This window comes from Diadema antillarum, unplaced genomic scaffold (genome assembly GCF_040938485.1).
Source record: "Diadema antillarum isolate AM-2024a unplaced genomic scaffold, OU_Dant_1.0 seq00000379_RagTag, whole genome shotgun sequence".
NCBI lineage: Eukaryota > Metazoa > Echinodermata > Echinoidea > Diadematoida > Diadematidae > Diadema > Diadema antillarum.
In genome coordinates, this window is record NW_027271378.1 from 222,863 (window position 1) to 245,869 (window position 23,007).

Genomic DNA, 23,007 nt, shown 5'->3' on the forward strand with positions numbered 1-23,007 from the left:
CAACTATCCAGAGCGAAACCTCTCTCCCTCTCTTCATACTTTCTGACACAGAATGAATATCTTTGTTTCCACGCGACTACACGACCCAACAAAATACACAGAGTTGTCATGACATTAAAGCGCAAGGATGTAATTTATTTCGATTCGCTTGCTATTTGCTTGCGTCCCATGGTGAAACAGTTATGACCATGCATAGACGTTTAAAAGAAAAAAGAAGTTTTAAAAAAAAGTTACAAAAGACTAAAAACAAAAACAAAAACAAAAACAAAAACATTATCCATGAGGACGCTCTTTAATTCAGCATTCAGTGGTAAGGCTGTATACACATGTACTACTTATGCGTTCCGAACACATCAAATCCAAGTGTGTGTAAAATATATACCCACGTAGTACATGGAGAGTACAGGTATGCGTTAAATAATGTAAACGACTTGCAATGATACTATAGTATACTGTCTAATATCCATACTGTTGGTTTATATGATTCACTGGTCTAATTGCATGAAGAAAATATCTTCAAAAGAGAATTTCGGTACGACGATAAAAGAATCATCAGAATATATTGACGATTATGTACAACTTACGTTTAACTTCCGAGAGGGAAAAAAACACATAACTTACAAAACGTACTGAAGTTAGAAAGGTGATATAAATAGGAAATACTGAATCATAGAACACATGTGAAAACATCGAAAGCAATTGCATGCAAAAATCATCATTGAAATGATCATTGAATACTATACCATTATCAATCAACCACGCTGCATTGAAATAGAATTTGAATATACAGCGGGCGAAGCATTCAAATTTCACTACAAGTTTGTCGTCAGTGCTGCATCTAATCTTTTCAAAATTTGCGAATTGCAAACTGTTGTCGATGTCAGTGGGGATATGAAATAGCGCAAAAAAAAAGAAAGAACGAATGCGAAATGATCAACTACGATAAAATCTCGAAAAATTGAATAATGAAATCTATCATAATAGAGTTATTTACATGATCAAGAATCCTTTCACAGCGTTTTCTTTTCGTCGTATCATTATTGTTCGGCATGAATCAAAAACTTTCTTTCTTATCAGCAACAATATTGTGCAAATTTTGTAGAATTATCAAAACCTGTGATTAGTTGAATTTGTTACTGATTTTTATCTTAGCAATAAATCTAAGAAGACCGGAGTTGAAATTTTGGTCTATTTGGGCAAAGGTTTCATAATTTTCTTTTCAGGCAGTGTGCACATCCATTGAGTTCAACTAGTTCCATGTAAAATGCAATCTGCGACAGTTACTATTGACTGGTACTCCGTCGCACACCTCAGGAATGTTGATGACCGTGTGTGTACGCAAATAGACCTTATAAACTAATTACATTTTCACTATTTTCTGATTTTTACCCCCAACTGGGGGAAAGAAAAGTGATACTCCATGCAGCAATAGCTAGAACTGCAGTGGATAAGAAAATTATTTCTAGAAATTATGTGATAAAGTCACGTTTTCCAGTCATATTTTCACAAATCAAGGCGATATTGATTGATTTATAACAAATCAACGAGACAACACGCGAAAAGCATGCTAAGATTGTAGGCCTATATCACAAAGAACGCTCGATACACTAGGAAAAATAATAACCTATACAAATTGCTTACAGCAGCTCAGAATGTATAAGAGCACGTCATCCTAAGTTTGCAGAAAGTGCGACTACTTTGAGCATCAAAGAATTTTATCAGCCTCGTTTGTTGGTGCTTTTATTTCTTTCTACTTATTTTTTTCTGCATTTGTGTGTGTTTGCAAAGAGTGCCGTAACATCTTTTTTTGCTTTTTTTTGTTGGTTGTTGTTGTTGTAGTTGTTGTTGGTTGGTTGGTTGGTTGGTTGTTGTTGTTGTTGTTGTTGTTGTTGTTTGATATTGACTCTTACGTTTCGAAGAGGTCGGCTTCAAACATTGCCCCCCCTGGCTATAGAAATGGATAATGGCAGACTTCATTAATACTGACAAACAGACGGGAAAATACTGAGACAGTCATCGTTTAACACCGATTCAGTCGAGCAAACAAACAAAGCATACAACAGACCAGCTCATCAGAATTGTAACTCGCAAATCACAAAATAATGGAAAGTTGAATAAAACGCTGTTATTTATGCTCTTGTTTACGTTCTTTACTTGAAAAATAAAGTGGTCAGTTGCACTTTTGAATATCGGCATGCAAAAAAAAAAAGATTTAAAAAAATATAATATCCATGTATAATACTTTGAGACGAATGCATCGTTTATCAGTATTGTTGGTCTCTTGTTAATATACATTGCATGTTCGTTGGTCTTGTGTTCATAACTTGGAAGCCTATAATTAAACCAATAGCACATGTGAAGCTGATGCTAGCCTGGTTGGCTTTGGTGGCTGAGGTGACTAAAAGATTGGGTTCTGCGCTTTGGTAGCCATGGTGGGCGAGAAACGATTGAAGGCCACGATGTAGTCCTTGACGAGGGCCAGAGGAGCGCCCGCATTCAAGTGCAACTGCACCATGTAGCGATGACCCCACGGCGGGAGCGTGACGCCCAAGCTCAGGGTGCGAAGGTTTGTGGCGCTGGCCACACCTGACGGCTGAGCTATCCAGCGTTTCAGGCATGCCTCCATCTGGATGTTCAAAATTCACAGGATTAAAAAAAAATAAAATAAAAAAATAAAATAAAAAATAAAAAACAAGCAAAATACAACGGTTACTTTGGCCAATCTAGGGAAAGTGGACCAAGATGGTTAATTTACTTCAAGAAATTAACAGCAACGCGCTGGAAGAAATCAAATCAAAATGAATACAAAGGAACATTGAATGAACAGATAGTTCTGGGAGATGGGGAATCTCCATCTCCCCCACCTCTCTGGTTAGCTTAAAATGTCAGGGAGCTAGCTCAACTTTTAGCGTCTGCAAAACTTCAAGCGTACTTGCCAAGAACTGCCACAGCTGAGAGATATTATATGGACAGATAATACTCTCTGTTTTAATGAGTTTCAGAACACACATTGTGAAGCTTCATGCTTATTGGGGATGGCCTGTATACAGGTATATAAGACGAGTCGGGAGTGAAATCCATATGCTTAAAGGGATCGTACAGTTTTGGTTGAGACCTAATTTCAGGTTTCTAACATTTTATGGTGAGATAATCAGAAACCTTTTATGAAATTTGAAAGAGCATGTAATTCTATGAGGAATTCAACATTTATTTGATGAAAACTGGTTTTGAAATGGCTGAGATATCAAAAAAGAGCAATTCTACTAAAGTGTGGGTCCCACACTTTATCACGATTGCTTTGTTTTACTTTGTTTTTGGATGTTTCAGTCATTCAAAACCCGATTTTCACCAAATAAACTTTGAATTCCTCTTAAAATGGTATGCTCTGTACTGTATAATAAGTGTTTCCTTGGTATCTCGCAAAAAGTTAAAAGCCCAATTCTCATCTCCACCAATACTGTACTATCCCTTTAAATCAGAAATTTGGTTTACATCGTCATCAGCTTTTTATTGTGAATTTGGCTTGTCGACAATGGTTCGTCACCCACTTCAAACCCATGATTGTCTTTCGTGTCAGGTTCTGGTAGCTGTCGATCATGTCCTCCTGCACAATATCCCTGTAAAACTCATATTTCTTTGACGACAAGGATCTGTTTCATCACTTTTATAATACAAATAATACACATTATTTTGCTCGGACATTATAGCATAATTACCTGTACTAGTTAGACTCGAAACAGTAAGTGGTTCAAACACCCTTGGCCATTGCCACGGGTGTGTTTAGACTGTTCCAAAAGTACTTTGTGTAGGTAATCCCTACTAATGCCCTCATTGATGTGTAATGTTTTTATCCTATTGCAGACTACAAACAACAAAGAAATGTTCAAAAAAAGAATAAAAAATCAAAGCGTACCCCGCAGCAAGAGAGGGCAGCGAGAAGGCAGCATGGTCGTTCGCCGCGGACAGCGGCCTGGGCCTCCACGCCAACAGACACGTCCAGCTCCACACTCTTAATGCAGTCCAGTGGAATGCTCAAGTAGTGAACGATGTCCGTGGCTTTGCCGTTGACCATGTAGCCGGACGGTCTCTTGTCCACACCGTGTGCCAGGGAGGTCAAGGACAGTCCTGCAGGGTTAATTAGTGGTCATGTCAGTCTGGTACATTTCAGGTTGATTATGGTCAAGATCGGGCAGTTCCAAGGAAATAAAAATGTCCCTTTTATTATATGTTCGTATGTGTTTAACTTTCTGAGATAATCAACAACCAATAGGCCCTAATCAATCATAAATAATTGATACACCAAAATGCCATAGAGTTTGCCTAAAAGTGATGTTCAACTAAAGAGAGTTCGCCTCAAGAGATACCTCTGTCTTTGTCCTTACCTCGGTTTTGCATTTCTATTTACTCCAAAACTACATATTATTATGGAATGCCATATTCATTTATGTTCATGGCAAACTCGTCACATTTTTTGTCACTTTTAGAGATATGACTCCAGCAATCTGAAATTCATCTCATGTTACTTGTATACTTAAAAAATATATGATGTTGCTGGAAATAATCAATGTCATTGAACCTGAACTTGAATAATCAACAGTTTAACATTGCCTTTACTATAAACAGAATACCGTGCACCACAAAGTCAAGGGGAAAATGTCATGGCAATGATATGTGTAAATGTATTTCATTAGAACCTATTACGGTTGAAATGAAAATATGACATTAGCATGTGAAATTCGACTTTAGTTTCCTCTTGCTTTCGCGAAACAGTGACATCGGACACACCCACGATGTTCTATCAGACGAAGCGATGATTTAATTCGTCCACTCGAACCTCTCCTACTGGTTTGTTCATGATAATTGTTCTGGGAAGCATTGAACTAAATTAATGAATTCTTACCTGCTTGCGTGCAGTTATTTTCATTGCAATTGAAAAAAAATAAAATGCCCTACATTGACGTAAATTTTCAATCAGTTGCAATAAAAACAACTCGACGAAAAAGAATTCATGAATTTGAATGAATTATACGCAGTACCCGTGCATGTTATAAGGACAAGAACCAGCACTCTGTCGAGCGGAAGCTCGGTGGTCCAGTGGATATATACGACGCCTGTCCGATGATCAGGGCCCCGTTTCATCAAAGATGCTAGGATGGCATCTTCCCATTGCAACAGCCAATCAGGAAGCTGGATTTTTGTCGTTACCATGACAATTGCCATTCCAGCCAGAGTTGTTATCACAGCAAGTTTTTTTTTAACGAAATGGGGCCCAGATCGTTGGTTCGAATCAGGCCCGAGTATATAATAATAATAATAATAATGATAATAATGTATACTTTTATAGCGCAACAGTCCATCAAAAGATGCTCATGGGATGTCGATGATTTTTTTCTTTTTTTTTAAATCAGGAGTACAAATAAAAATTGATTAGTCGGTGATGATTTACGTCGAAGTAGGGCGATTTGTCACTTGCAACGGAGAATTTCCAACTTAGTTGCGTGCAGGTCGACCAGAAAAGTGAGACAGTGACGTCATCATCTGATCTAAATGTGCATTCATGATGTGACTATTATCACTGCTTCGTGAAAATATCAATTTAAGTTGATTCTGATGACAATGTTATAATATTCTTCTGTGTCATTTGTCTTTGTCTTTTTTTTTCTTTATATTTATCTCTTTTGTCTTTATCAAAATTATGCTGAGCGAGAAATAGTGTGGCTTCCAGGCCATATACTCGTACTGACATTGACTTATTTCCTTCCTAGAATATTTAACGCCCTCTAACGGCAAAAGAAGTAGCAGGTTTAGCTGGATGGTCCTGAAGATGAACCTTCGGCAAAGGCAGCGACTTCGTCGAGGGCAGCGACTTCGTTGCCGCGGAGGGCGCATTTGGTAAAAAGAGTACAGTTGGCAAAGGGTCTGGAAACCAGACTAAGCCAGGAGCAGAATTGGGCTGGCCTGACTGGCCAAAAAATACGTAAAAACGGTCCATGACGAGTGATGACAGTCTGGCCAGAATCTCCAAAATTGCGGCAATAATGCACTTAGTTGTTGTTGTTTTGTCCTTCCATATTGATATGAATTTGTTTTCTTTAAATGAAAATAAGACACCAGTAGGCCCTATATACATATAAAATCAAAATAACAACAAAAACGTTTCATTCCAAACAAATTCGTACCCTGGTACAATTCGGCAGACAAGAGAAGCAGGCGATGGTTGGTGAGGAAAGCGCGCCCTTGCGTGATGTTGGCTCGAGGCGGGGAACCGACTTCCGGCGCGAAGACCACGTAGTCGAAGTACAAGTACGAGTTCACGAGCATCGTTTCCTCGTTGTACAAAAGACCTAGTATAACGAGACGGGAATTAAAGGGATGGTATACACTGCAAAAAGTCCGGTGTTAGAAATGAAACACCGAGCTGTTGTTAAATTCCCGGTGCTCATTTATGGTGTTAGATTAACACCTCAGGGTGTCATTTAAAAATATAAAATTGTGTTTTGAATAGTTTCTTAGTTACTTTTCTTCTTGTTGATTTTGAACTTCAACAAGACGATCAAGAATTTTCCGATAAAGTACTTGATTTAAAAAAAAAGTGTAAATATATTTTACACCACAGTAACACCAGTTGGTGTGGTCTCCTATTGAAGCAGGACGGGTGTTATAGGCCTAACACTGAAATTAACACCAGCAATGTCAAATCAGCACCATGCGGTGTCTGAATCAACACCAGCGCAGTGTCAAAAATATCACCAGGTACGGTGTCAAATTAACACCACGAAGTGACAGGTGAACACTTTTCAACACCATCGCAACATACTTTCTACACCTGTGGGTGTGGTCCTCTATTGACACTTAATTGGTGTTAGATTTAATACCCAAGGTGTTAAATCTAACACCAATGTTTTTGCAGTGTAGTATTGGTTGAGCTGATGATTTAGCTTTTAACTCTTGCGAGATACTTCAAAAAATATCCTATGTATTAATATGAAAGAGCATACAATTCTAAACGGAATTCAAAGTTTATTTGATGAAAATCGGTTTTGAAATGACCGAGTTATCAAAAAACAAAGTAAAACAAAGCGATCCTAATCAAAGGTGGGTCTCATCTTTTATTAGGATCGCTTTGTTCTGGATATCTAAGCCATTTTAAAACCAATTTTCTTCAAATAAACTTTGAAATCCTTTAAAGATTACACGCTCTTTTATATCTCATGAGAGGTGTGTCATTATCTTTAACAAGAAAAATCATCATCAAAATAATATGTTGGAAACCTGAAGCCCCATCTCATCCGAAATTGCATCATCTCCCTGCAAAGGGAGTGTGATGATTATGATTTTGATTTTTACGACGAAGTCTGTCCCTTGTTAGTGAGTTAAGTATAGTAGCAGAGCTGATGCACAGACTGCAAACAAAATAGTTCGATGTTAGCTTGCCTTGAAATAGCTAGTTCCATTGTGTGTCTCTATAACAACATTTTTACTCTGCTCGAAACTCTGACACATCGCCCGCCATGTTCAATGTAAGTAATTTTCTATTGTATAATATTTGGTATATTTCATACATATAATATGTATGAAATATAACAAAATATGATTATACATAATGTCCAGCTCGGGTTTAATCATATTTTGTCATATTTCATGCATTTTTCATTGAGAAAGTCGAAAATAAATTCAAATTCAAATTCCAGAAGGCACAGCACCACTTATAGTCTTGGTCGATTCTTGTCACTACTTTCCAATGACATTAGCACAGGCAAACATGATTCAACCGTGCTCCATCATTGGTCATAATAACATCAATTTGACTTCAGCAACATCTAGGAGACGGAAGACATTTCAAGACGCAACTTTCAACTTGCACTGAAAAAAAAAAAACAATGTTATTGAACAATTTTACACAGAATGTTTGGAATAAGGGCATATCTACTCGTGTAATCACGCAAACAACAGAATTAAATTTTGGCTTTAAGCTCTTCATCGTCTCTAGTTTTCTGCCCGAGATCAAATTCACGAATTTCCTTTTAAAACGCTCCTATACAATGTACAACGTCTGACAGAACCCCCGAGTGTATATTTTTACATTTCATGTTTTATATGAATGAAAATAAATAGATTTATACATATTCATGTAATCTTATTTGTATATTTGTATATGTATCTATATATATATATATATATATATATATATATACGGATGTGTAGGTACGCTTAAGATTCAAATTCAGATTGATATTTCTCAGATTGTCATGCGATTATTAAAACTGCAATTCAAAGTTTAGTACCTGGGGGTGTTTCATAAAGCTGTTCGTAAAGTTACGAACGACTTACGAGCGACTGGTGATCAGTTCTTGTGCTGAATTATGGATATTCTGATAAGTATAGTACATCAAAACTGATCACCAGTCGCTCGTAAGTTGTTCGTAACTTTACGAACAGCTTTATGAAACACCCCCTGGTATGACAAACAATTCCCATGATATTCAGAACACTTGACCACTTGTTGACGTTGTTAATCGTCGTCCATCCCAATTTGCTATTTTTCAATGATTTATGATTTCATTTGTGTTTATTCACAAAACTTTCAGATGTACGATACTCCAGCTTCACCCAATTGATAGGTCCACGACAAGAGCCATTGTGTCAGTCTCACCGGCCATGAACTGGTCGTAGGTGAGTCCATTCCGAATCGCAGTTCGCCCATGCTCTGTCGACGAGGCCACACCACTGCTCGTTTCGTTGATCACCTGCAGCAGTTGGGTGTGGCTTTTGTGAATCGCCGGGAAGGAATTGACAACCGCTTGAGAGGCGGGGTCGAAGAGGTACGTAGTTCCTGACGCCTGTAAAACGACAGGGAATGGTATTAATGGCATTTTACACTTACTTGCACTTCTGATTAAATGTAAAGGCACTATATATAGGAAACCTAAAACAAAATGTATATGTGGATTGACTGAATGTAGCAATATGAAAGCACATGAGCGAAGTTTTCAGGAAAATCGGACAATCGATCGAAAAGTTACGAATTTAAAAAAAAAAATGGTGCCGTCATCGCTGGATAAGAAGACTACTGAAGTCCATGACATCACGTATGGACAAAAATATAAAGAAAATAAAAGGTAAATTCAACATCTAGTCTTATATTTCTACAGCATAATGAAACAGCTCTTGACTTTCCTTTTTGAGAAAGCAGGGGTAATGGTTTTACCTTTAACACACTTATGTCAGTAACATATACAAGTCGATGGAATGTGTAGGCCCCTATACTTTTCAGGCAGAAAGACGTTTTGTGAAATTCTCCCCGAGTCCGATTATATTCTTTACATTGTTGTAAATAAATGACGTTAACAAACTGTACAAACGGTAGCAGTTTTCTTACCAAGCGTTGACGGCACCGAAACTTTAATATTTAATAACTTTTACATCGACTGTTCGATTCTCCCAAAAATTTTGCAGATGGTGTGTTGTATATAATATTGCTGCTTTAACTCAATTCGTATTGAAATTTCGGTTATGGTTTCCTTTAAGTATGATGTGGAGCTACGCCATATACAGTAGCTTCATGATTTAAGGCAGCGATAACTCTCGTTACATGCTTATTCGTTTAGTATTCTTATGTAACGGATATAGCTATAGTAGATGAAAAGGAGTGAGTGGAACAAGTTTGGCTATCATTTGGATAAATAGTGGTGTTAACCGATCAAACACTGGTTTGATCTTGATGCAGAATCCAGCCCCTTGGCATTACTAAATTTCTTTCTTTTTTTAGAAATATTCGATTGAACTGAGTAAGACCATTAAACTTTACAAAATTGGTTTAAAAAAAAAAACAACTCATAAGTATGCCTATTCAAGACCGAATATCAACTTTAGCATTGTGTTGGTAAGTGTCAATCAGTTATACACTGAGCGATTTTAATCCACTGATGATTTTGCAGCCGAAATAAACACGTGTATATTCCCAAATCAGGGTTCAAATTAGGGGCAAGTTTTTATGTTGAATTGTCGATACTATATAGCAACGAATGATACAAAGCCGCATTGGACCGCATCGCACTTGTATATGTAGTTAAAATGACACTATAGCATTGGTTAAATGGTTTGATGAGAAAAACAGTGATATCTCCTTATATCTTAGGCTTCATTGCAAAAATTTCACATGGTAGAATGTTTTGTGGTGCAACTGACCTACACATATGCATCAGATATGATATCTTGAACATTTTGTAAATCTCTGCTCCCAAAAAACATGATCTTTAAGGTGGTGATGATTTAGCTTTGAACTTTTTGCAAGATAGTTAAAAATGATTTTATGAAATATGAAAGAGCATATACAATTTTACGAGACATTCAAATTTTATTTCATGAAAATCGGTTTTGAAATGGCTGAGCTATCCAAAAACAAAGTAAAACAAAGCGATCTTATAGGTTCCGACCTTTTATTTAGGATCACTTTGTTTTGGATATTTCAGCCATTGCAAGACCGATTTTCAACAAACAAACTTCGAATTCCTTTCAGAATTGTGTGCACTTTCATATTTCCTAGGAGGTTTCCAGTTACTGAAGCCTGAAGAAATCTGATGGCCCATCTCAACCGAAACTGTACCTTTGATTCAACAACCTTTAAAGGGACATTCCATACAATTTATGGAATTTTACATTGTAGTACACAAACTGATAGTGCCATGTATAGCTTTCTCAAATCTATTGTGGTCCTCGCGAAGACAAACCAATACTCTGAAAAAAAACCAACAACGACCTAGTACACTCAACAAAGATGATGATATAGGAGGCTCACATTATTCCAGTAATGTATCAATGTTATCAATAACGTTTGCTTAACAAATTCACCTGTGTAAAAAAATGTATGCATGCTGTCTTGTTTGTTCTGCCTCCACGAGCACCTAATCATGCATTGTTATGTGAGGGTGATGAAGCTATGTCATCATCCTTGTTCACTGGGATTTGTTATGAATTTTGAAAATATTTTTATTCCTTAACTTAATTACTTTATATTCTTTAACTCTGTACCCAGTGTGACCAATAGACTGTTTTTCGTAATGTTTTCAGATTTATGGATGTTTCATTTCCGGGAGCATAGATAAAAGCTATTCCATTAACCTGTTCCTCATAAATAAAATTCAGTTGCTTAAATCCCGTTTGCATGCATTACTTGTAGCTATGTCGGACAAGCCTCAGTACAAGCTTTCAGGTTGTCACGAACAACCTTTGTTTTAAAGGTATGCATACAACTTGAATATGTTACGAAAACCGCTGATTTATCGATTTTCTAATACAAAAGTCTCAAAATCTTCCGGAGGTCTCCTTTAAAGCGCTCATTTTCATTGTTGAAGTTGTATAGTTGTGATTCTATCAAAGTAAACACCCAGACTTCTGAGAGTAAGAAAGTATTTAATTTCAATCTCAGCTTGCTGCCTTGAAACGTAAACATCTATCACAACCATACTGCGTTCATGCATATAAAATGAGGTGAAGTCATCTTCTAAATGCTTTCCCAGTGGTTCATACATACACCATGATTACTGTATCAAATTTATATTTGTTGTTTTATCGATATTTTACCTGCGCTAAAATACGCCATAATACGTTAGAGTTTCTCTTTATTTTTTTGAATGCAAATATCAAAGCAAGGTACTTTGTTTGAAGATTTGTGTACAAGAGAATGAGAGACTTTTGACGCGAAGTATACCATCATGACCTAATCTAATATGACTCGACTGATTCAGAGCAATTATCAACTTCGAATACACAATATTAAGCTTATAAGATCCCATAACTTTCAGTATCAAGGGAATTTCTGTGTTCTATAATGCGTTGAGGCTTCTAAGTGAAGGAGATTTAAGAAAACATTCACATCTTAACCTACGCAGCTTGAATGAAACAGAATGTCGCAGATTCCTTTACCACCAAATATTTTCATCACCATATTCAAAAAAAAAGAAGAAAGAAACACGTGTCGATAATCACTAATTATTTTGATCACCATTTAAACGTGTGTCGATAAAGAATTATATACTATATATACAAAACATGTACCATCGCAATAATTCGGTTGCACGGGTTCATTGTATGGGTTCATTGTATGGCACAATAGCGTTCTATACACCGGTAGTTTCTGAACTATACGCAAGCTGGGCCCTGTTGCATAAAACCCTTACCGCTGGACTTACCGCTCCTTTCTAGCGGTAAGTCTTCAAATTAGCGGTAAATTTTGTAATCCTTGATGCTGATTGGCTGTGACGCCTAATTTTGACGGTAGTTACCATTGAAATTCAACAGTAAGTTTTATGCAACGGGCCCCTGATCTTTTGAAAATTTCCCAAATAGCTCCTTACCATTCCGGTGTGTTCGATCAGTTGAACCTCACTCGAGGAAAGGGATGTCATCGATCACTTTCCGCCACAAACCTGGGAATTCTGAGCCATGAAAAGTAAAGACATATTTGTGACTTGAGACTTTTCTATATACCTGCAAACAAAATCAAGAAGAAGAAATGCTTGAATACGATCTCAAAATGGACCTACTAGAGTGTTAATTGTTCTCTCGCTAGCTTTTTCACTCTCATTGATGTATTTCGTCCTTTTGTTATCAGTGACATTACAAAATGGTCATTTCTATTTATGTACACGTAAGTGTATTTACTTTGTCACAATGTGCACATTTTCGTCTAATGGAACATGTATCTCATGGGTGTTGTTGTTGTTGTTATTGTTTGTTCTTCTCTATCGTCAACAATATCATTATCATCGAACGTAGTCCATGGGCCAAGACCCGAAAAATGGGTTGTTGGTACCACCTGAGGTGGCAAAACCTTTTTGGTGTCATTTTGTTTGTCGGACATACATATGCTTATCAAGCTATGATAGCATTTCCAAATGAGTAGCTTAGTCATAATAAATCAATTTTCAACCAATTTGGTCTCGTTTTTATATCACTATACTTCTGAATCGAAACTAACTGCTATACAAAGAAGAGCACTGTCTTCTGTATGTCCACAGGTGTTCTGTTGTAAACGCGGTGCGCTTAGTCTTTATTCAAGGCAGCGAAGGGAATATCCAAAGGGTTATGATGTCCACAGCTGTCACGCGGTGCGCTTAGTCTTTATCTAGAACAATGTACCATTATCATATTTAAAGTTCCTAATAAAAGGGATTATCTATACGGTTTTTATACTACCCTCTCAACAAAAAATACATCAGTCTTAAACAAAAATCAATCTGTTCATTTACAATATTATTCATTATAATGTATTGTAGTGTACCGGTACATTGTTTTTGCATTATCTTTCATTGTTGGATGGAAATAAAGCAACATTGGCGTGGTATTAGCGTTTTAACCGTAGCGTTTTCACCGGAAATTGATAAATAATTGAAAAATACGGTAAAATTTACGAGGAATTGCTTTTTATTTTGCTGTTGTTTTTAGATAAGGGGAAATACACTGTATTATAAGCTTTGGATATTCCCTTCGCCGTCGTGAATAAAGACTAAGCGCTGTGGACATCATAACCTTTGGATATTCCCTTCGTTGCCTTCACTAAAGACTAAGCGCACCGCGTTTTCAACAGAACACCTGTGAACATACAGAAGACAGTGCTTTTCTTTGTATAGCGGTTAGTCTCAATTCAGAAATACAGGTATATAACAACGAGACCAAATTGGTTAAAAATTCATTTATTATGACTAAGCCACTCATTTGGAAATGCTATCATAGCTTGATAAGCATATCTATGCCCGACAAACCTACTACACACATGGACTAATAACGAATGTCTTTCATTGATCCCATCATCACCGCCGCCACCTGATTATGTGCATCTTAATGAGTACTTTCAGGTGCTTGGATAATGACGATTGAGCAATCGTGCATCGTCCCTATGAAAGAACAATTTCCCTCATTGCAGTCTTATTTTGCTGAGGTGCCTTTTCAGACTCAACTGCCTTCGAATAAACGTCGATGAAAGGGAGCAGCAAACCTGAAAACATGACAGTTTTCCTGTCACGAAATTGAAAATTACCCGAGTGGACACTTGTGGACAAACATGTAACATGGCTTAATAATGATGGGACATACATGTCATCTACGGTTACTGTCCATGATTACTCTGGAACGATGTGCGAAAAATGTGGAAATTAGATTACAAAAATTAATCACATGCAACCTGCCAAAATAATTGCTTTCTCTTGTAAAGTACGCGCATTTCGCCAATGAAAGTACTTGAGCGACAATTTCCCAATTTACCCTACAACTGCACGTGCATTTTTCTTGATTCAAGAGAAAAACTACCTTCTGCGCACGTACTTTTTAGAGTTTTCAGAGCGTCGTCTTGATTATATCCAGGTTGGCTGTCGGCGGTGATGATAAGACCAAAGCAGGAAAGCATGCTTAAAATGCTTTTGTGCTACTTTTGACAGAAACAGGTGCATGAATTAATTAACGAGCGATGAACGTCCATGTGTAGGAGGTCCATGCATGGACTAACGTATCTATTCGTATGGTTGCTCAGAAATTATGCGGCTTTCAAACCCCGATCATCAAAGGCACATTTCAATACACCGATGGACTTCCGTTCAGTTCAGCTCAGTTAATTTCTGTATTCCGTTTTTAAAACATTGTATAACAAATCTTGTCCATTAAACGTGTGTATCCATAGAAAACTGACAGCTGTTTAAATAATAATTGTTGCACCTCCTTCATGCTCAGGCGAACACAGACACATTCCATAAGCTTTACAAAGAACTCACTATTATAAACTCCGCCACAATACTGTATTCTATTTATACACTGTCTGAATAAAAAAGCTGTGTACATTGTATATGACTGCGGCCTAAGCATTACCGTTCATCCAAACGTTGACAGCTACCTGATGACTTTGCACTCTACAGATACAGACATCCGTGTCCACCTCCCTACAGCGCGAATACTATGCGTTGACTTGTGTCGATTCATAATACCCTGATCGTGGCCAAAAGTATACTGTATAGTATCTAAAAATAATGTGTCGTGTATTTTATGATATACTGCTCTCCAGATTAATGGGATATACGCTCACTTGCACACAAAACACCTCCCCCCCCCCAAAAAAAAAAAAAAAACCCGACAAAACAAAACAAAGCGACGCCATTAGTCAGTCAGTACTGAAGTATGCGGAATGCACCTTCCCCATGACCGAGCATAATTTATCTTCCACGTTTGAACGCTACAATGTCACACCATATTTACTTTTTACTATCTAGAAAGAGATCTCATTTCAATATCTCATTCTAACCCTAATCAATTCTTTATCTCTCACTTCAAGATAAGGAGTTTAGATAAAAATCTTGATCAATTTATTTTATTTACTGATGGTGTTCACGCGTGGTGCCATTGGCCCCAATGTATACCGTGGCTAATACAGAACACACATACGTCACTTAGCTTCCTCTCGGGCCCGTTGCATAAAAGTTACTATCATGGTAACTTTGCCATCCAATGGTAACTTACATGGAATTCTTTATTTTGATTGGCTATTGAGTATTGTTGCCATGGTAGTTACCACTGGATGACAAAGTTACCATAATAGTAACTTTTATGCAACGGGCCCCAGGATTTCAAATATACCGCTTTAAACTGATTACCAACAGCAGACTCTGGACACTGCTGGAAGAAAGGAGGTGGGTTAGGTTTTCATATCTCAAAAAAAAAAAAATTAGACTGTCGGCTATCAAATTTAGTATCACTACAGAAACTTAATTTTATTCAATGTCTTTTTATAGAGAAAAATCCCTAAACAAAGGAATCATAATTTAGGAAATCAACAGACCACCTATAGTTCGAATTTTCTTGAGTGTGCCCAGTTATTTCATGGTCTGTATACAGAAATAATCCCTTCAACAAAATATTCACACTATATAATGTTCATTTCAATTTGAATCTTTTAACTATATACAATGATAACAGTTTGTTAAAAACATTAAGTGTTGTCCAAGTCTGTTATTCCTCTCCTCAGGAAATCTACTATAGATTAACCGATATTTTATCTATACTCTAATTCATAACATACGTGCTAACAACCTTTTTTCCGCTATCTTACCTGGGCCAGGTTTTATCGTAAGATATAATCGATTATAAATTTCCTTTTCACACATGAAGGCTGCCGTAGACTTACCATAGAAATCAATATATAATCAATTATAACTCTTCGTAAAACAGGGCCTTGTGGTAGTTTCTGATGATTACTGATCATTTCCCTTTGTGAATATGCACTTCTTCCAAATCTTCAAACTGTCACAAATAATCTGTCGATTGATTCTATACAGTTTTCGTATCATATCAGAGACAAACATTAATAGACTAGAGGGGAAATATTGATATACTTTGCTTGGTCCATTGTCTACGATCAAAACGATATAAGCATATTTTTGGATTTCTATAGAAGCATTCTGACAATTCAGTTCAACACCATTTGGTCTCGTTAAAAAAAAAGAGACAGCCTGATCAAACCATAAAAAGTACCCCGACAAACAGGTTATGAATTTACTTCCTAAGTCTCTTTGATTGATAAGAAAAACACTCTTTTGTAAATACCGCAAGGTACCTACCGCTAGACTTTATCAAAGGTAAGATTCCATAATTATCAGGGAGGTCTCACCTCCCTGAAAATGTCATATTCAGAACCGTGGCATGCATTATCATCTTCATTGCGTTTAGCTAAGTGAAATAATGTATTTCTCAAATTAATTTGACAAATAGTTAATGTAAATTATTGTTGCCATGGGTAGAGTGGAAGGTGATTTATCAAGCGCTTAAAAAAATGTATAATACCAATAACAACGTCCTTATCCATACATTAAAATGATAATGAATTGCCTTAAAATTGCCAACCCCGCAAAATAAGACGGATGCTTTCAAATACGTTTTTTAGAGATTTGGCCATGTCTTGCCGATGAAATCTATGATGTACCCATGCAGCGAGAATTTCACTCATTAGGCGAAATGAACATATTTTATCAAAATTATCATTATCATTATTTTGTATTCCGATTGTCGAAGATGAAAAGATAATATTGTTAGTAGTCGAATGAAATATTCGGATTAAATATATGACGGAATTGCAAATTTTCTTATTAAAACATTATCCACGTGATAGTGTGTTGTCTTCATTGTACAATGTCGCGTCCTTTGTCAATGCATTCATCTGTTGTTTTGTTTTGGGTTTGTTTGTTTGTTTGTTTGTTTGTTTGTTTGTTTTTGCTCTCCTTTTTTACGAATTTGGACAATGCACACACATGTGCTTATGTCTATACCCACTATTGTGAGGTGTTTTTTTTTTCAGCATTCTTCTGTTGGGTATAGCACCGCTCATCGAATAGTGCTTGCAACTTGAACATTGCTAGATTTGCCTGAAACTGTATTTTCTGCACTTTAAAATAATTACGGTTTGAGCAATGATGATGTATACTTATTTATCACTTTTTGAGTTATCCATCGTACAAGCTAAGCTTTTTAGTGGACCACTCTTTTTCCGTAATACCTACTTTATTGTCATCCCTCAAAACATGCCTATAGGTGTTCTCAGATATGATATATCTTATTATATTCTATGCGATTCACTTTTCGTTTTTTTTCCCTTGATTGAAATTAATCAAACCATGTGATTGTTTTAAGCATGATTTATATCATATCATACTCTGTATTCACTTCTTGCTTGAAGGAAAAAAAATAAACTGAATTGAACTGAACTGAAACTGAAACTGAATTTCGCCACTCACTTTTTTTCCTAAGTTTGTCTTGTCTATTATGGGACAGTCTTTCCTATTTACATATATAAAGGGCAACAGATCCCATGAGTACATACTATCATCCCATTTTTCTTTTAATTTCCTTTCTAAAATTCTTCGAACGGTTTGTTTAAAAAAGCAACCCTTGTATATAATACAATACCTTTTAAATGCAAGATTCCCAGTTTGGACTTGGAAAGAAAAACAACAATACAACTCACGCCTTACGTTCACTGACAAGATAGCTCATGACATGTTTTTCATAATTGATATGGCATGGAATTTTTTCTTGATTTTGCAACATGGTTTGACACGATAGATCAATCCATGCTTTACTTTACAAGATAAATCATTAAAGAATTATATGATTATATGACAAATATGTTTCGTCGTTATATTCATAGCCACGACCTCCAAGTTTCTAAACTGATATTTTGCGGTGTCCTAACACTAACAGGTTCCCTGTTGGGTTCACTCTTATTATACTGTACAGCAACGATATATCAAAAACTCACTTTATACAATATGCCTTCCCTTGTTTACTTTGCAGATTATACAAATCTGTTTTTCTGTCTCATCGAAATCACAATTCCTGGAGTTTTTTGACTTTTTTAAAATTTTGATTTGATTTAATCCATTGAATTGACTACAAATTTCAAAAGCACAAAGACAATGAATAACACGTGCAGTGATATAAAGCGATGATATAACAGTACACATATCGATACACATTTTATAAGCAATATTGCATTGAGCAATATACATACACAGAAACATAGAATAAAATAAAATATACAGCATATTTCAGTAAATAACGGAGATAACTGAATGCAGAGATAATAGTAAATAATGACTGGGAAGAAGGTGTGATTTTGTCCAGTCTCGGATCTTTGCAAACACGTTATCTCTATGATGATATTGGAAAACTAACTGCAGGTTTTGTTGGGGTTTTTTTAGTAATTCGTTATGCTTCCTAATATGTCTGTCAAGATAAATAGTATCCATCTACAGTAAGTCCACATAGTGTGTAAGGCCTTCATTGATAGTGATTTATCTCAGAAAGTCCCATATAAACTAAAATAATATTTAATAAAATCCAGGACAGGAATTCTTGATAAAATGATACTTTCCTATAGCTAGTATTCAGGGCATATACATTGTACATTCCACACCCTTATATACTAGGTGTTTCAAAAAACATTTCCCACTTTTGATTCTTAATAATTCAAAAATTATATATCAGATAACACTGTCATTGATATGAATGATAGCTGAACAGTGTATGGTTGAAGGTAGTTTAAATATGAAAACATAAATACGTTTCATGAAATCCACGATTGATTTCACAGTTAGGTTCCAGACTTTGCTCTATTTTCAACCCTCTGTACAAAATTTCACTTTGCACAGGGGTCAATGGGTGTGTATGGGAGTGTGTGGTTAACACCCTGACAATGGTCCTGAACAATGGCCAGGGTTTGAATGCTTCATTATTAATTCATGAGAAATTCCACTATCACAAGTAGTCTTTATTCAGCCTCTGGCAGTATCTGTGTAAAGTCAAACGCTTGCCGATTCTGTCGTTGAGTCGCGACAGTGCTCTCCCTACTTCTGAAAAACAGAATTACAATGAATACCTTCTGTTCTATCGTAAACGTGGTGACAGGAAGCAAAGAAAATCAATTAGAGTGTATAATAACTTGTGTATATGGACCCTTAAATAAATCTACTGTGAAAAAAATCGCCCCAATGATAAATGCTGCTGAACTCTTTACCAAAGATGATCTCTTTTTATCGAAAAAGCGAAAAATTTTGTCAGACTATTTAATTAATAGACAGTTGTATCAAAATGAGGAACTTTAGATCATTTATACTTATTTATATCCCAAATTTAGTGATATGCGAAGCAAAATTTGAAAATGATTGCCAGCTGGAATGAAATGTGGTGTTTGCAAGCTCTTTATCGCGCATGAATTCAGACTAGCAGTGCCCAGGGCAATCCACATGAATTACTGATTAAGCATTCATGTGCCAGGGAGCGCGAGACTGACTCCGAGTCAACAGGTGGTTCAGGCATGTCCATTGTTCAGGGCGATTGTCAGCACACACTCACATACACATCATTGGTTCCTGTGCGAAGTTCAGTTTTTGTACAGAGTGTTAAAATCTGACCAAAATCTGAAACCTTACTTCAAAATCAATCTTAGATTTAATGAAATTGATTTATGCTTTCACGTGCAAATTACCTTCAACCAAATTGTACACTAATTGTACACCAGCTATTACTCATATCAATTACATTTTTATTGGATGAATAGTTTTTGAACTATTAATGATCAAAAGTGGGAAATGTTTTTTGGAACACCTAGTATAAGGGCCCAACTATACGGGATTCTTGTCTGGGTGTTTACTTCGGGAATTTCCCATACATTGTTTCAGTTTTTCTTCTGCAAATAATAGCTAAACGTTAGAATTATAATCATACTGGACATTCACCTCACACCTGCGAAGTTTTTATAAGGCATAAAATCTTGAAAATAACAGACTTGCTTTATGGCAATTTAATGTTTCACTGGCCAAGTACCGGACTTTTTATACAAATATTTTCAAGAAATACTAGCAACACAATTCATATTAATCAACTCGTTAGTCATGCTTACCATGTGCACCTTCCACGTACTAAAGCAATTTTTACGAAAAAAAAATGCTCACTGAATCAAATAATGAAATGAGCTTCCAAATGAACTTGAATTACATATTTTCTTTCAACGAAATCTAAAGCAATCATCTAAGCATTATTGTGGCACACAAAGTGATTAGCATGTTTATAGTCTTCTTGTTCTTTCTTTTATCATGTTACCAAGTGAAGTCTTGCATTCTGGCGGGGTCCCTGGTCAGGATCGCAGGTCTACTCTATATATAGGCCTTTACTCTACAAGCCTTTATTTTGGTGTGTGTGTGTGTGTGTGTGTGTGTGTGTGTGTATGTGCGTGTGTGCGTGTGTGTGTTTTAACTGAATGTTGGAAACTCCGTTTGTCTACGGTTGGTCTGTCTCGCAGCATGGTTCCATTGGCCCGTGAGGTTCGTATAATTTCTTCTCGAGTGTCACGGTATAACGTGTCCGATAAAATTTCTCACTTTCCGCAACCTACAATCAATGTTTTAAATTATGTGTTTTATGCCACCCTGACACGTAAAAGAAAACTGCACTCATCGGCATTTGAATTAAAACTTCGATTTCCTTCAATGTGTTCGCTTGTCATTTAATGCAGTATAGGCCTATCTACTGTTGGCCTCTTTTTTATCTTTTATGAACAGTTTGGTCTAGATATTTATTCGTCAGACGTGTATACCATATTTCACTTCAACCGATTTTATATTAGGGCTTATGACTTAAAAAGCCTTATTTTTTTTCATGTGGACCCAACATATTCATCACACTTTGCAAAATTTTGTTACCAACTGAACACTACTACAAGTTGACCGTTGCGTTGATCGTCATAAAGATAGATTTGTACGTGTAGCTATGTGATTAATATTTCACATTTGATGTGTATTTTTACTTTAAAATCTGAATAAATCTTTTTTCCCTTATTGTATGTTTTCCTGAGATATTGACACTGAAACTGATAGCGATTGATTATCTAATTAAGCAAAGCCAATTTGAAGGGTAGGTTACAACTCTAAGCTCCATCCGTCTTGGCTCGGTAGCCTGTGTAGTGGCCAATTTTGGCTTCTTACTTACTTTACTTACTTTTACTTTTACTTTTCCGGAACGATGGTGTAGGACAGAGCCTGTTCATCGATCAGGTAGAGTTATCTCTTGATGCTCTCTTTCCAATCAAGCAATTGTCCAGCGCTGTTACCCTTCTAATACAATTAACAGCTCAACTTCTATTGCGTATTTGTGTTATTACCAAAAATGGCCTATGGCAGGAGTTGACAGCTACTGGAGACCAAGAGCATGTATTATGTACCAATACACATACATGTAATGACTATAATCAGTCATAATCAAACACAACACCTTTCCAGTGCTTGTCTAGTCTATTCTTAAAGGCATTTATGGAACAAGCAGAGACCACTTCTTCTGGGAGAGAGTTCCACATACCAACAACTCTGTTAGCAAAGAAATACTTTCTGACATCTAACCTTGCAAACCGTTTTCCCAGTTTCATGGAATGACCACGTGTTCGTCCATTACTTCGATCCCACAGGAAGGCTGGCAGCTTCCCTAACAACATGTCAAACTTTTGACTATGAGTATGACCATCAACGACCCGTGTGGCATTCAGGGACAATCTGGCGAACTGCAGCACGACATGACAATATGTACAAAACAGTTACTGTAGTTGAAGCATGAGCTTCACGGTTGAAGGTTATTAATCCAACAGCCGACGCAGACGTGATGCGCCGACAACAAGCAAAAATCACATGAACACATTCGAGATGGGTCCCATCTCACCGAACTCGGTGGGCCATCGTTATCTAGTCTGGGTGCCAAAGGCGGAACCTTGTTTTACCGTCCACCCACTGTTTTTTGATGGTTTTACCCTATTTCGGGGGTGCTGAATCCGAATCTGCATGATGCAACTCGTGCATCCTTGAGGGTTTTGAGATATTCAAGATGGCCGCCAAAATGGCCGCCCAAACCGGAAATTCCCATGTATTTCCTTCCAAATGGTGAGAAATTGAAAACAATCGATGGTTTTACAATATTTCGAGGGTGCTGAATCCAAATCTGGATGATGCAACTCTTGCATCCTTGAGGGTTTTGAGATATTCAAGATGGCCCCCAAAATGGCCGCCAAAACCGGATATTCCTATGTATTTCCTTCTAAATGGTGAGAAATTGAAAACAATTGATGGTTCTAAGCTGTTTCGAGGGTGCTGAATCCGAATCTGGCTGATGCGACTCTTGCATCCTTGAGGATATTGCAATATTCAAGATGGCAGCCAAAATGGCCGCCGAAACCCGGAAATTCGTATGTATTTCTTTCTAAATGGTGAGATCAAGTTCAAATTAATTGATGGTTCTAAGCTATTTCGAGGGTGCTGTATCCGAATCTGGCTGATGCGACTCTTGTACCCTTGAGGATTTTGAGATATTCAAGATGGCCGCCATATGGCCGCCCAAACCGGAATTTCCTATGTATTTCCTTCTGAATGTTGAGTAATTGAAAACAATTGAGTATATGAATATAAGAACGACCCAAATCCAATTTTTGGC

General features: G+C 36.8%; 1 protein-coding gene across 2 annotated transcripts; it reads right to left on the bottom strand.

The window, feature by feature from the left end:
* Positions 1-1,947: 1,947 nt before the first annotated feature.
* On the bottom strand, positions 1,948-22,148 carry LOC139731561 (uncharacterized). 2 transcript variants are annotated; one of them, XM_071642451.1, is made up of 6 exons: positions 21,930-22,148; positions 12,357-12,437; positions 8,654-8,840; positions 6,180-6,344; positions 3,914-4,125; positions 1,948-2,626 (listed from the first exon to the last, which is right to left on the bottom strand). In XM_071642451.1, exons 2-6 carry the CDS (start codon positions 12,405-12,407, stop codon positions 2,399-2,401), a joined length of 843 nt encoding a protein of 280 aa, XP_071498552.1. In that variant the 5' UTR covers positions 12,408-12,437; positions 21,930-22,148; the 3' UTR covers positions 1,948-2,398. The 2 variants fall into 2 exon arrangements, with proteins under 2 accessions (XP_071498552.1, XP_071498551.1); XM_071642450.1 differs by lacking the exon at positions 21,930-22,148 and adding an exon at positions 21,532-21,789.
* Positions 22,149-23,007: the final 859 nt, after the last annotated feature.